Below are 14,485 nucleotides of genomic sequence, written 5' to 3'. Positions count from 1 at the left end.
GGAAAGTTTACTTGCTCTGGTTGGTTTCACTTGAGTGAGGTATTATTTTCTCAGGGCCTCCCCTCCATGCCCCACCTCACGCCTTTGCTAGTCGTTCAGTCTTTCCCTGTTTCATAAGTATTCATTTTCTGCATTGCCAGATATTCTAGCAAGCTAGCTATCAAGCCAAGCAGGCTCAACAATAGAGGTCATTGATAACTTGCTCTCCTCTCCTCGGCCACCAAATCCACACCGATCATGGGAACTGCAGCAATCGTTCCTTGTGGCTACAATAAACACGCTTCATTGACGCCTCAACCCCTTTCTAAGGGTATATTTGACTCCGTCGATGTCAGCTGACGACTTCCGAGCCTAGCACACCAGAAGCAGCGCTTTAATTGTTTTGTAGGGAAAGCACCGCCACCTCATCCACCACTTCTAAACAGGATCATGGAACGGGAGAGCGCTTTAACTTCGCCTCGCTAGGGTGTGAAATAAATAAAAGAGGCATTGCCTCTGGAAAAGGGATGTCGGGGAGGAGGAAAGGCTGTTGGGCTTCGACAATATAAGGCTGAGCTGCCCAATGAATGTAAATATTGGAGGGGGTGGTGGAATCGGAAACAGCGACACAACGACAGCTCTTTTTTTACGGTCTTAGGTGAGTACCGCAAGGAAATTATCGAGTTCCCTCCTATATGTCGATTTGCAACCCGCAGCTAGTTTGGACAGCTCCCTCCGACCTTCGGCTGTTCGCTCTCCGACACTGCAACAGCATAGCTGAGGAAAGCGTACCAACGGCGGCACTTCAGCACTAAGTTACTTTGGACAGCTCTCTCGCGACCCTCCTCTACACAGTATTCGCTCTCCGACGCTGCAGCAGCATAGCTGAGGAGAGCGTGAAGTACCAGGCACTTCAGCACTAGGTTACTTTGGACAGCTCCCGCCGGCCTTCCACGTACACCCCGCCTCCCGCAGCTCGTATTACTCGAGCTTAGGAAAGTGATCGGAGTGCATTCGCCTCCGCGCAAGCAACACTACAGGAAGCGAAGCGAGCGAAGAGGAAAGACTCTTCCAGGAGCAGCTCCCACTCCGCCAAAAAAAACACCCCAGCTTCATCTTCGCGGGCTCTGCTTTGGAAGCATGGATCTGAGAAGGCGCGAGACCTCCTCATCCAGCCTAAGACTCCCTGTACTGCTTCTATTTTTATGTGAGTATCAATGCCTGCTTTTCCCATGCGGGTGGCGGACGACCAGAGCTACTTTCCTCTGGCGAGTCTGTCTATTTAGGCTGCGCATCACTAGCATCCCTGCTTTGAGGGCCGTCTGAGAAATGGGAAACAGCCATAAGACAGCCCTGCGTGTCTTGCGGTTGGTTGTGGGGAGATGACTATGATCTCTCCTCGGTCTTACTGGGAAGGATATGTCGATCAGCGGGCTGGGCTTTCGTTGGGAAATGCCGTGCAGTTAAGAAAGACAGGTAGTTTCCTACCCACATAATCAGACAAAAACTGACCGCTGATTAGAAACTCCCGTTTTCAATAAAGCTTTGTGATTGAGAGTGCAATCCTTCTCAGAAGAATGCCTGATTGAGTTGAATAGGTCTTGGTCGCTAACAAATGCGTATAGGTTCGCAGCTTAAACCTGAAAACCATGCCCCCTCCTGACTGTGATCTCTTATATATAACGCAGTGGCCAGCAGCCGGGCAGAACAAGAAGTGGAGAACCTCTCCGGTCTGTCTTCGAACCCCGAAAAGGCTATTTTTGTAGTTCGGGAAAATGGAACGACCTGTCTTATGGCGGAATTCGCGGCGAAGTTCATCGTTCCCTATGACGTGTGGGCCAGCAATTATGTAGATGTAAGGATCTTGCGCGCGAGTTCTCGCTTGCCCCATCTCTCTCCAAACACGCACGCACACCGACTCCACCAACTTTGTGCATTTTGTCATCCAATAAAAGAGCCGGAAGGTTTAGCTGTAGTATTTCTGAAATGTTTGTTGACTTGAAATACTGTGTGACTGAGAGGGAGGGAGAAGCAGGAATAATCTAGAATATGAGGATCCCAAGCATGTTTCGCCTTAGTTCTTGCCTGATGTTGCTAAGGTAATGCAGATCCCCAGCTCCCCACACACAAGAAGAAAATTAAAAAAACAACAACAACCCACACCGAATTTGCAAGTAGTTAAGCTTGGAATGAGAAAAGATTGTTGTTGTTGTTGTTTAGTCGTTTAGTCGGGTCCGACTCTTCGTGACCCCATGGACCAGAGCACGCCAGGCACTCCTGTCTTCCACCGCCTCCCGCAGTTTGGTCAGGCTGATGTTTGTAGCTTCGAGAGAAAAGATTGTACTCGGAGAATAAACGCCCCCGCTCTCTCGGTCTCCCACCCCAAGGAATGCTGGCTCCTATCTGTTGCTGGGGATTCTTGGGTTTAATGCTTTTATAAGTGCATGAAATTTGCTTTTTCATATGGGAGTGGAAAAGAGATCCGACCATATCTAACTGCCCATCTTGATCTTCCGGGACGGGGAGGCGGGTGGTGGTGGAGAGGTTATGGGCAATTATTCTACCTGGCTGTGAACAGAGAAATCCGCTCATTTCTATGACCCTGCACACACCTGTATTCATTCCATCTGTTGTGGGTTGTTGTTATAGCAGCATCGGGAAAAGGGGGATGTCGACTCCTCCATGTTTCCCTTGACAGTCTCTTTGAGAGCCTTTTGCCTCGGATGAAATCCTTATTAAAGGGTTTTTTTTGGGGGGGGAGGTCGTTGGACTTCGGGGGTGGGGGGAGGTCTTTGGACTTCTCCGTTGACTGAGCCTGTTGTGCCCTTGTGTCCAGCTGATCACAGAGCAAGCCTACATCCCGATTTCCCGGGGAGCAGAAGAGCAGGGGAAATGCGGCAGCAACGAAGCCGAGCTCCAGATTTTTTGGATAGACAAAGCTTACACCCTGCGACTTTACTTTGTCAAGGTAAATAATGGCGACCGCAGGGTCACCCGCGTAGGAGCCCAGAAACTCAGGGAGAGTCAAAGGAGTGGGGATGAGAGACGGAAGGAAATAAAGGGGAGAGCATGAGAGAGAAGATGAGAGGCAGAGAAAACGGGCGGTCCAAAAACACCAGGATGGCATTGTCTTTTATTTTTCTAGTTCGCACAGTATCCTTACTAAAGGCCCACGAAGCGCTTCTTTCCCCGCAGCTTCTAAGTTCTTTCATGCCATGACAGATCTGAGAAATCGCGCAGCATTTTTATTTATTGGGAAGGCGCAGGGTTCCCAAAGCTCAACCAAAGTTCTCACCAGGCCGAAACGGGATGCGGAGGGTCCCAAGGGGATGCGTCCTTAATATCAACCGTTTGTCTTTCCGTCTATCTCTCTCTATCCCACCCCCCCCCCCTCTTCCCTTCCCTTCCCCGGTCTCCTCCACCCCGAAATCGACAGGAGGGTCGCAACACCAGCACAGGGCCCGAGGCCTGGTGGAAAATGAACAAAGTCCAGTTCGTCTACGACAGCTCCGAGCGCACCTACTTCAAGGACGCGGTTAACCGTAAGTCCTGATGTGCTATGAGAGAGAGAGAGAGAGAGAGAGAGAGAGAGAGAGAGAGAGAGAGAGAGAGAGAGAGAGAGGCGCAGGCCTAGGAAAATCTAGAGAGCGGGGTTGTTTGGTGGCAGCGGATCAGGAGAGGAACCTGGAAAAGCGGGGGGGGGGGTGTCTGGGCTAGGATTTGAGGACACAACCTAGAGCACAACACAGCGAAATGCAGTCTTGATTTCGTGGGCTCTTCAAGTCCGGATTGCATCCCCGGCCTTTGCTTCTTTGTGCCAGCTCGCTCTGCTTTCACACGGAGCGTCGCTTCTCTCCGGTTTTTTGTCCGCTTTGCCTACCTTAGGCTAGATTCCTCTACACCCCCAAGTCCGCACTGCGGATAAAAACCGCATCCCTTCACCTCAAACCACCCTCCTTCCCTTGGGTGGATTGAACACATGCCCGGATTCGGGTGGATTTAGGCGCTGGATCCCCGCCTTCTCTCCCCCCCTCCCCGCCTGCCTTGTTTCTCAGCGCCCTCCTGGAAGGTAGGTCCCTTTCCTGTGCGCAAAATCGACTTATTTCAAGAGGCATCTTTCTTCTGCCTTTGGGCCGCCTCGAAACGGCGAACAAGGCCACGCTTTTCAGGAGTGAACGATTCGACAGATTAGAAGCCGATTTCTGTCAGTTCGGAGCCTTTTGAAACGAAAGGGTGGCCCGACACGTTACAAAGAACCGCGGGTGCAATCCGATGCCTATTTACTTGGGAGTAAGTCCTGCTCAACTCAAGGGAGTCTACTGAGTTATCATTGCCTAGGATTGCGTTGTGCGGCTGCGATCAAACCGAACTCAGTAAGCCTCGCTTTGTAAGGAAACGTTCTTCCCTTCGGGCTGCAAGTCTGGTCTATGCGCACCTTTCAACAGATAGGGCTTGCTACAATGGTTTCTCTGAAGACCAAAGCAATAAATTAATTAAATGTAAATACAAAAAACCCTCCGATAGAGTTGCCTTTCTGGCGTGTTAACAAGAAAGTGCAAAATGGTAAATTAAAAACCAAAAGCTACATGCTACTACTCATCGCAGGAAGAAAAGACCACATCGGTTATTTACAGCAACGTGCCAGAACTAAAACCGGGGAAAAATATTATTAAGAAAATAAAATGTGCTCTTAACTCACAAATTAAAACTGGTCTCCATTGGTACTGGTCTCCATTGGTAAAGGTGACCCTGTGAAAGCTTTAATAGATGGATTTGCTGCCTATATTATTTGTCTCTTGTACCTATAGTTTAGGCTTCGTGTGTAAAGTATTTTTGAGTTTTACAGAATCAGATTTGCAGGTATGGGTGAATTTCATGCTCTTATTGCAAGCACTTCAGAACGTAGAGACTGGGCTCCTAAACCTGTCTTCAAATGTAAATAACAAAACCAACTCCTATTGTTTTTCTTGTTATTGCTTGGACTTTGGGACTGTTCTTTCTAAATGCTCTTTTTTTAAAAAAAAAACCGAAGCCACCTCAGTTTTCCCTTCACTGAAATGGTGGTGGTGATTGCTTCATCCTGAATACATCCAAATGTCCTAGAAGATGTGGGCAGCTTTTGGTGTAGTTTGTCTGTTGAAGGTGATTCTGTCTCATTTTCTAGCCTTACTCTCTCAACCTGATCTTAGATGTTCTCCTGCTGCCTCTATTTGTTGCTGTGTATATCTGCAGTGCAGGATGTTCTGCAAGAGATTGTCTGTGGCTCCCCCCATCCTGGGATCCCCCCCCCCTTTTGTCGCATTGAAGCAAACAAAAGTCACATCCACTGTTCATAAATTTCATCGCTTTTGAATATTTCCTGATATTCAGAAATTGAAGCCAAATTTTATTTATCTCCTTCCTAAGTATAAATTGTGCTGAAAGTCATATTCATTTTAAAATAAAGTATAGGAGGGAAATCATGACTGATTTTCAAAAGGGTCTGAAAATCTACCATCTGCACTAATAAATTTACTGGGAATTGTCATCACATGCAAACATAGATTAGCTGTGGGTTTCAAAAAAATATTTAATTTTTGAAGGTTTAAAGTGCAATCTTAGATGTTCCTACTCAGAAGTAAGTCTCATTGACTTCAAAGGAATCATACTCCCAAGTAAATGAGCATAGGATTGCAGCTAAAGGGTTCAATCCAAAGAAAGCAGTTCAGTGGGACATAGGTGCATAAGTTAAGCAGTTATGTGCCATTAATTTCAATACTCATTTTTCTTTATTTTTGGATTTCAGCCCTACTTATTAAGATTTATGGATTTACTTTCATCATATGAGCATCATGCACATTTCACTGTCATTATTCTTACTTAAAATTAAGCACATTTACAAATCTGTATATGTTTCAGGTTTTATTTTGGAATATTATCCCTGATTATTGATTTATGTACAGTTTTGCGCAGAGTGCTGTGCTATGAGAACCAGTGTCGCAAATGGCTAACGTGATGGATATTGGGTGTACAGATCCCATGTTCAAATCCTGCCTCAGCTGCAATGCCTACTGAGTGGCCTTGGGCAAGTCACACACCATCTCAATCTTATCTCACAGGGCATGTCCGAGGCTAAAATGCTACCCTGGGGAAGATACAAATAGAATAGTCCTCAGGGAACACAGCACGAGTGATGGCACTTTGAGTGATGCTGTGGGGATGCCTTCAGCAATGAGAATAAGAAAGAAAATCGAGTGGTATGCTGCATTTGTAGAGATGAACCTAGTAAGAGAAAGATGTTGTCAACACATCTCTTCTGGCGAAGCTGCATATCTGCTTAATAGTTGGTATTCTTTAGCATAATAATCATAGTTGCTGCCATAGCAAAAGCACATTAGTCTTCCAAGTGCAAAGGACCCCAATAGCGTATACGGACACACACACACTTTATGATGATTTATAAATATTCTGACAAAGGGGCTTTTTTCTCCATAATTCCCCAAGTGTTGGCAATTCTGCACATGGATATTTCTTCATTCTTAACCTCCACCCCCCTCCCAATTCATCATCATTGACAATAACAAGGCCTGCACCATAAATGTCCTGGGAAAGGGTTCTTGCCTTTTCCACAAATCTAGAAAGTCGTAGGAATTTTGGGTCTCACCAGAGTGTAAAGAATACATGAAACCAATGCACTGTGAAGTGGATGAGAGAACCCTGCCTCTGTCCTCAACCAGCTCTGGGAAAGCAAGATTTTCTGGCTATTAAGCTGGCCTGACCAATATGAATTATTTGGGTGGAATCCGGATTTGAAGACGGCAACTAAGGATGCAGTCCATGCCCCATCAGAAAACTGGCCAAGGGACCACTGGAAGTTGCTTAAGTCCACACACCTTTCGTGGTGGCCCTTTGTTCAGTTGGAAGGGGAAGTTATAGCCTCTGCCTGCTCCTCCTCATTAAGGGCATCCTGTTAAAGGGATCCAGGGTGTGGATTCTGTCCGATGCCCAGACATGGGCTAGGGCCATGCCATGACCCCAACAGGGACCTCTCGGGGTGCCCCTATTTGACGTAAGTCATAGGAGTCCCCCTGTTGGTGGTTTACCCTTAGATGGACTCCCTGAAGACAGGCAGGAGTCGAAATATAGCCTGGCACCACCCAATGCCTAAGCCAAACCCAAACCACTCACATCTGTAACCAACAAAGTTGTAGCCTATTTGATCCCATAAACTGAAATGCTCCTGTCCATGTGTTTATTAATCACTAGGGAACTGTGGGTCATAGGGCCTTGGCACATGAGTGCTGCTCTGTCAGCAGACAGGGATGACACTAGCATCACTGAGATGGTCCTCTAGCAGTGTTCCACCAGTGGAATGGGGAAAAATGGGTCATAGTGGTAACAGGCTTAAGTCTGGTCAGTGAAAGCAGGGGAGTTATTGTCTCTTCAAATAGGCAATACTGAGGATCCCAAGCCTTAGGAGTGGTTCTCATCCATTGACATTTCTCTCTTTTTGGCAGCCGGGAAACACACATCTACCACACGCCATCTTTCTGCTTTAGTCACCCCAGCTGGGAAGTCTTACGAATGCCAAGCTCAGCAGACAATCACCTTGACCTCCAGCGACCATCAAAAATCTGTAGTTCTCTTGCTGTCGGAGGTCCGCCTTCAGCCCTTTGACATCAGCTCTGATTTCACCTTCAGTGAAGGTAAGGGTCTTGCGGGTGCTGGGAGATGTTTGGGTACCATTTGGAAAGATGAGGTGGCAGCACTTGGCCAGCAAAGAAGGCAGCTTCTATGGAAAGCTGGGATGGACAAGGGACACAACACATCTTCTTTATTATTATTTTGAAAGAATAAGTTATCCTGTCCGGAATCTCAGACCAAGGCTAAGAATAGCATTCCTTCAGCTAGGAACAAGCAGATTTCCCCCATCCCATTATTATCTTATAATGGATGCTTTTTCCATCAAGGACCATTGACTCACAAATAAAATCATTTGTGGGCACAAACAAGTGTTCACTAAGTGTATTAATTTATAACTTAATTGTATTACAGGTTCTTAATTTCTAAAAATAAATGGCATAAATAAATACAAATGCTATAATGGCTAGGAATGGCTAAGTTGCCTGGTCCTGAAGACGCATTAGGTTGAGGACAATAATTGTTCCTGGAGAAGGAGGCAGGTGAAGACATGCTCCTACTACTTCAATTGAATAGATCTTATTTACTTCTAACTTTCTTTGTTGGAGCAATAGTGCCAATCACTGGGCTGTATGGAAGCAAGATTCAGCAGTGAAGAATCCTGAAACTGCTTGGGGGGGGGGCAGCTGAATAAGCAGGGGGTTGGCACCTGGTCTTTGTGTTGGAGGTGTTGGCCCCAAAACCCATTGCAAGGGCTTAGACTGCCCTACATTCTACAACCTGCTTTTCTGTTTAAGGTGGATAATTTCTAACATGATCCCCCTGCCCTTAGTTTTCCATTCATAGCTGAAAGTGCTTTGTGGCTGTGACTGAGGATTCTATATTGCTCACTTCTCATAACAGATCACTATTTTGGCAAAATGCCACAGCCAAAAGGGCAATGTCCAAATCCTTTGCTTCACCTTCTTCAGTCCTGCTCTAAATTTTCTGAGCAGTAAACCATTACCAATGTATTTAGCCAACCGCCTTTCAGATAGAATAGATATTGTAGATACAGTGGCACCTCTGGATGCGAACGCAACCCACATCTGCATGTGCGTGGGTCGTGATTTGTAGCATCCGCGCATGTGCGTGACATCGTTTTGAGTGTCTGCGCATGTGTGAGCGGTGAAACCCGGAAGTAATGCATTCCGTTACTTCCGGGTTGCCACGGAGTGCAACCCAAAAACGCTCAACCCGAAGCTACTTTAACCCGAAGTATGACTGTACTCCTTTTGTCATAAACTACTCATGGCAGAAAAAAAGTGGAAGGTTTCAGGTTTACGAAATGTTCTGGATTTCCATGTGATTATATATATGCAGGTGGAAATTTGTTAATTGTTGGCATATGAGTGTCAAAGTCTTATATGCACAGGTAGAAGCCAAACATAAGAAGGACCCTGTTGCATTACATCAAGGGTCCTGTTAGTCCAGCAACCAACCGTCCAATAGCAACCAACCAATGGCTTCTGGGAATCCCAGGTGTAGGAAATCAAGGCAAGAACCCTTCCTTATTTTGACCCTAGCAATGGGTATTCAGAGGTACTCAGACTCTCAACACAGATATTCATTTTATCTATCATGGCAAAATGCCATTGCCAGACCTATCTATCTAATCTGAACATTTAGTTTTATCATGCATATTTCTTCCTTTAAAAAACCAACAAGATTATGTATACTGTGTTTTGATAAGTTATAGGTTGACTTGTTTTTAATGAATATTTTATATTGTTTTATGTCAACTGCTTAAAGGTCTTGATAATTAGATGGTATATAAATCCTTTAAAATTTTTAAAAGTCCATCCTCTTTTTAAAGCTGTCTGGGCCAATCACCATTACAGTGGTACCTTGGGTTAAGTACTTAATTCGTTCCAGAGGTCTGTTCTTAACCTGAAACTGTTCTTAACCTGAAGCACCACTTTAGCTAATGGGGCCTCCTACTGCTGCCGCGCCACCGGAGCACAATTTCTGTTCTCATCCTGAAGCAAAGTTCTTAACCCGAGGTAATATTTCTGAGTTAGCGGAGTCTGTAACCTTAAGAGTATGTAACCTGAAGCGTATGTAACCTGAAGCGTATGTAACCTGAGGTACCACTGTACTATATCTCCTGGCAGTGAATTCCACAAATTAATTAAGTGCTGCAAAAATAAGTTATTTCTACTTTCTGCTCTGAAACTACTGCCCATCAGTTTAACTCAGTGACCCCAAGGGTTAATGCGAAGACTAAAGACTAGGGTTAAGGCCTCTTGTGCACCATTTAGGATTTTATGCACATCTGACCTTGGTCACCTGTTTTTCCTTAATGATAAAATTACAAACTATGTCAATTTCAAAGGGAAGGCACTCCAGTTTCTTGATCATTTTGGCTACCCGTTTCCAGCCCTAGCTCAGTACTGTCATCAATGACTGCAGCAGCAGTGGTGTGTTGGGGGACTGGCAAGACCACACCAGCAGGATGAGTGGGAGAAGCATTCTTGCATTACTTTGTTCTTTTCAGGGCTGCCCATTAAATGATTTCCTTCCCATTGTTTCCAATGGAAGGGAAAATACTTACAGCAGTTCCAGGACTGGTATATGTTTTTCCCTGTTTCAGTGGCATGTTGGGGAACTGGGAAGGCCATGCATCTTTTCAATCAATGCCTTCCCCCAGTGTCAGGTGTCAGGGAATCCGATCCCGCCATGGTAGGCTGCCAGGAATAGTTAGACAAGGAAAGCTCGTACCAACATCTTTTATTCAATATTCACAGAGAGAGGCTTGGAAATGTAGCCTCTTGGAGTAATGGCATTGCTCTGAGTAAACTCCACCCTCCTCCTCTCCTCAATCGTCAGCAGCAGCACTCACCTTATGGTGGCCTCTTAGGGCCATTTGCCTCTGAGTCCTTTGCTCTCCTACTTTCAATGTTTGTCGGGTTCTGGGAGAAGGAGGGTCTGGAATGCTTTCTAGTTATCATGTGTCAGCCAGCTGCTCTGGCTCTGCTTCCCCCGCCTCTTCTCCCATTATTTCCCAACTTTGCCCCTCATCTACCTCTGAGCCGTGACCATCTGCAAACCACTACTGTAAATCTATACTGTCTTCCTCTTCTCTGGAAGGTTCATGAAGAGGGGGAAGCGGTCTCCACCAGTCATCCGATGATGTCCAGTCCCTGACACCCAGTCTGCTCTGACATTCCCTCATGCAGCCTTCTTCCCCTGCATGTGAACTTCCTGGAGCCATCATGGCCATTGCAGGAAACAGGATGCTTGACTAGATGGGCCAATGTTCTGATCCACAGGGATTATACCTATGTTCTCCAAACTGTCCAATTTCTCACTTAACCATAGAGCTCACAGGTTGAGTCTGGGCCATATTTTTGTATTCAGGCTGGCTTATGTCACAGGGCTGTTGTGGGAATATTCTATGTGCTGCCTTGAGCTCTTTGTATGGAAAAGAGTCCATTTTGTTTCATATAAGCTCATGCTTACTGGTACAGAAAATAACTCTTTCTCTCTGTCTTTCTGCCCCTCCCTGTTTTCTGTTTATTTATATTGCAGAACATAAGTGCCCTGTAGACCAAAGAGAACAGTTGGAAGAAACCCTCCCTCTCATTCTGGGCTTGATCTTGGGACTTGTTATTGTGATCACTCTCGGCGTTTACCATCTCCACCTCAAAATGACCGCTAGTCAAGTCCAAATCCCACGAGACAGATCTGAGTACAAACATATGGGATAGTAGCTGGCACGCTCACCAGCCAGCTGAAGCAAAAGCACTTTTTTCTCCTGTAGGCCAGGGGCTCCCATGTGATGAAATAAAACTTAACTACTTTATAATGACCAAAAGGGGGAGGGCAGGAAAGGGTGGGGGCGGGGGGCAGCAGGAGCAGCCATTTCTCAAAAGTCAGTACTTCAGAGCACAAGGCAACATTTTCTTCTTGGAAGGACCATTGATGTAAAATGGCAGCTTCCTTCCCATTCATGTTCTGAGGGAAGAAATTCGGATGGAGGTGTATGTTTTGCTCTGAGTACTGCTTGATCTGCTGCTACTGCTGCTGCTAGGATGGGTTGGATCCGATGATCTGGGAATGGAGATCCATAATTTTAATGGAAGGAGTGAGGAAAGACATATTTCCCTCCTTTTATCCTACAGCCCTTTATGCTTCTTGAAAAAAATGGATGGGAGGCTGAAGGAGAACAGAAAATGCTGAAGATCATCTCCAATCCATCCATGAATGAAAACCTCCTCTGTGTCACAGTCTTTTCCTTTGAATGGAAGAACTTCTTCCATCCATGGAAAAGCTTCTTTGGATCCAACCCATCACCCTATATTCCCAAAGCTCCAACTTTTCCTATGGGAGCAAAGGGATGGTTAAGGAGCCTGGAATCTAGGATAGCATCCTATGGAGACATTTCCCAAGGAATGATGCCATTTTGAAAAAGAAACAAAAATACCAGCCAAATCCTGCTCATCTTATGTTAAACCGCCATAGCTTCACTTCAAGTTCATCTCAACCAAGAATCTATTTCAATCAGGCAGGGTGGGTGGGGGAAGAGAAAAGAACCCATGATCTTAGCTTGAGGAAAAATTGTTTTTTGCTTAATGGGAATGCTTTAGCACCAGAACAACTTTATAGTTGTTGCTGCTCAAAACATAAGAGCGTCATGCTATTGTAAGCCAAGTGAGAAATGCTTCTGGGCTGAGCACCTTGCATGTACTGTGATTGAAAAAAAAAAATGCCTACCACTCCATGATGACTTCATTTAAGACAACAGCCACAAAACGTTCATATGACTATGCAGATATCTTCAGGTGTTAAAAATATATATGTGTAAATATATATATGGGGGAAAAACCCCTCCCAATAAATCCTGAATTATGTTGATTAATGCAGAGTATTTTTGAAACATAGGCAAATATATAAATATGTAAAATAATATTTTATTGGCATTCTTATTCATTTGGAAGTGACCTCTGCTTCTGTACAAATAATGAGATGCAAATAAAATGTCAGGCAGATTTGGTAAATTGAGCACCTCGTATCAGTGCTTCCCTTACAAAGGCCTTTGGCAGGTGGAGTAAGGGTGCTTCCTTGAGAGAAGCTGGTCCCATTCCAGGCCATCACACTTCGCAGGGGGGGCGAAATAATGCCATCGAAGGGGAAATTCTGTATCTTCTGCATAAGTCACTTCCATCAAGTTTAGGTGGCTCAGATGAACACCACACACATTTGAAGATCTCCCTTTCTGAATCAGGCTTGTCTTGGGACCAAATGACACATTAAGAGTGCATAAGTAGCATGCATAGGACTGGTCACATCTTATAAAAAAATAATAATAAGACTGCCACAACTTCAGATGCTGATCTGTGCAGAACAGGGGTCAGCAAACTTTTTCAGCAGGGGGCTGGTTCACTGTCCCTCAGACCTTGTGGGGTGCCAGACTATATTTTGAAGGGGGAAAAAATAACGAATTCCTATGCCCCACAAATAACCCAGAGATGCATTTTAAATCAAAGCACTGATTCTACTCATGTAAAATCACCAGGCAGGCCCCACAAATAACCCAGAGATTCATTTTAAATAAAAGGACACATTCTACTCATGTAAAAACACCCTGATTCCTGGACCGTCTACGGGCCGGATTCAGAAGGCGATTGAGCCTGATCCGGCCCTCGGGCCTTAGTTTGCCTACCCATGGTCTAGGCCAAAAACCCCACAAAGGATTTTGACTGGTGGGTGAGACAACCTACCTATCAATCACGTGATGACATAATGATGTTATATGGCTGGCAGGCAGCCCTGCCCACCTGCCAAACTTGGCCCACAAGGAACCGGTCCCGTGAAATCAAAAAGGTTTCCCAACCCTGCTCTAGCATAAAAACCTCATGGGCATTTTTACTGTGAAAATGCTATGTGTGGTGTATTAATGTATTAATCTATTTACTCTCCCTAATCTCTCCTTTCGTTTGGAGCTCATGTGAGCACAGAAACACATGCTCCCACTGTCTGCTGCTGTCATTCCCTGTGCTGATTTCCCATTGAAAAGTGCTCCCAATGCTGTTATCTGCCCTGCTGAAGCTGCTATTTTCAGCAGAGAAATTGTACTGCTGGCACTGCTAATGAGTGAGCCCCCATCTATGAGAAACTGTTGTGAAATTTCTCCATCCCTTTGGAGGAGGTGGTCTTCCCAATTTCTCTGCCTGTATACATGGCGGCGAATTTCCAGAGGCATTTGTGCACAACTCTATTTCTCCTCTTTCCATTCCAACAACATGATGTGTTGTAGAGCACATTGGGACTGAATGGATGGACTAGAAGGTCCGCCCATCCAAAGTGCTTCCATCTTACCTGGGTAAGTTTCTTTTGGTATCCCTTACTGTTCTACCATAAATCAGCTGAGGAGCTGCATTCAATTTTGTGCTGTTTTATGTGAAACCAAGATCATTTATATCTCTGGAATGGAATACACCACAAGTGGCTCCCTGGGCTTTCCCATGGTGCAAATGTGCCATTATTCAGAGCTACAACTGTGCTTGGAACAGACAATCTCGTGTCCTTCTTGCAATCCAATGGCTTTCTGGCTTGGTGTAAGAAGATGGACCTCTGTCAGAAAGCAGCTCTCTGGAATGTGCTTGGAGTTTAATAACCAGAGGGTTTTGGTTTTCCCCCAATTGGGGTTTATTCTACTCTGCTCCTCAAGAGAAAACACACACAGCTTCAGCCCAGTCAGAGAGGAAATGTCTCAGACCCTCCCTCCAAATTTCTGTCCCTATAACTAGTGAGTATCTGGTGGCTTTAAGGCACTTGAAACCCCTAGCCAGGAAGGAGGTAGGGTATATGGGAGTCACTGAGAATTTTGTCAAATGATCTATGT

The 14,485-nt window shown here is 45.4% G+C and overlaps 1 protein-coding gene across 1 annotated transcript; it reads left to right on the top strand.

Annotated features, from left to right (window-relative positions):
• The first annotated feature begins 242 nt into the window (after positions 1 to 242).
• On the top strand, positions 243 to 12,495 carry LAMP5 (lysosomal associated membrane protein family member 5). The gene is made up of 6 exons (XM_077926458.1): positions 243 to 1,186; positions 1,668 to 1,834; positions 2,816 to 2,947; positions 3,416 to 3,521; positions 7,476 to 7,664; positions 11,170 to 12,495. The coding sequence occupies exons 1-6, from the start codon at positions 1,120 to 1,122 to the stop codon at positions 11,346 to 11,348; spliced, it is 840 nt and encodes a 279-aa protein (XP_077782584.1). The 5' UTR covers positions 243 to 1,119; the 3' UTR covers positions 11,349 to 12,495.
• The last annotated feature ends 1,990 nt before the right edge of the window (positions 12,496 to 14,485 follow it).

This window comes from Podarcis muralis, chromosome 3 (assembly GCF_964188315.1).
Source record: "Podarcis muralis chromosome 3, rPodMur119.hap1.1, whole genome shotgun sequence".
In the NCBI taxonomy this organism is placed as follows: Eukaryota; Metazoa; Chordata; class Lepidosauria; order Squamata; family Lacertidae; genus Podarcis; species Podarcis muralis.
This window is presented reverse-complemented; position numbering and strand designations above follow the sequence as displayed.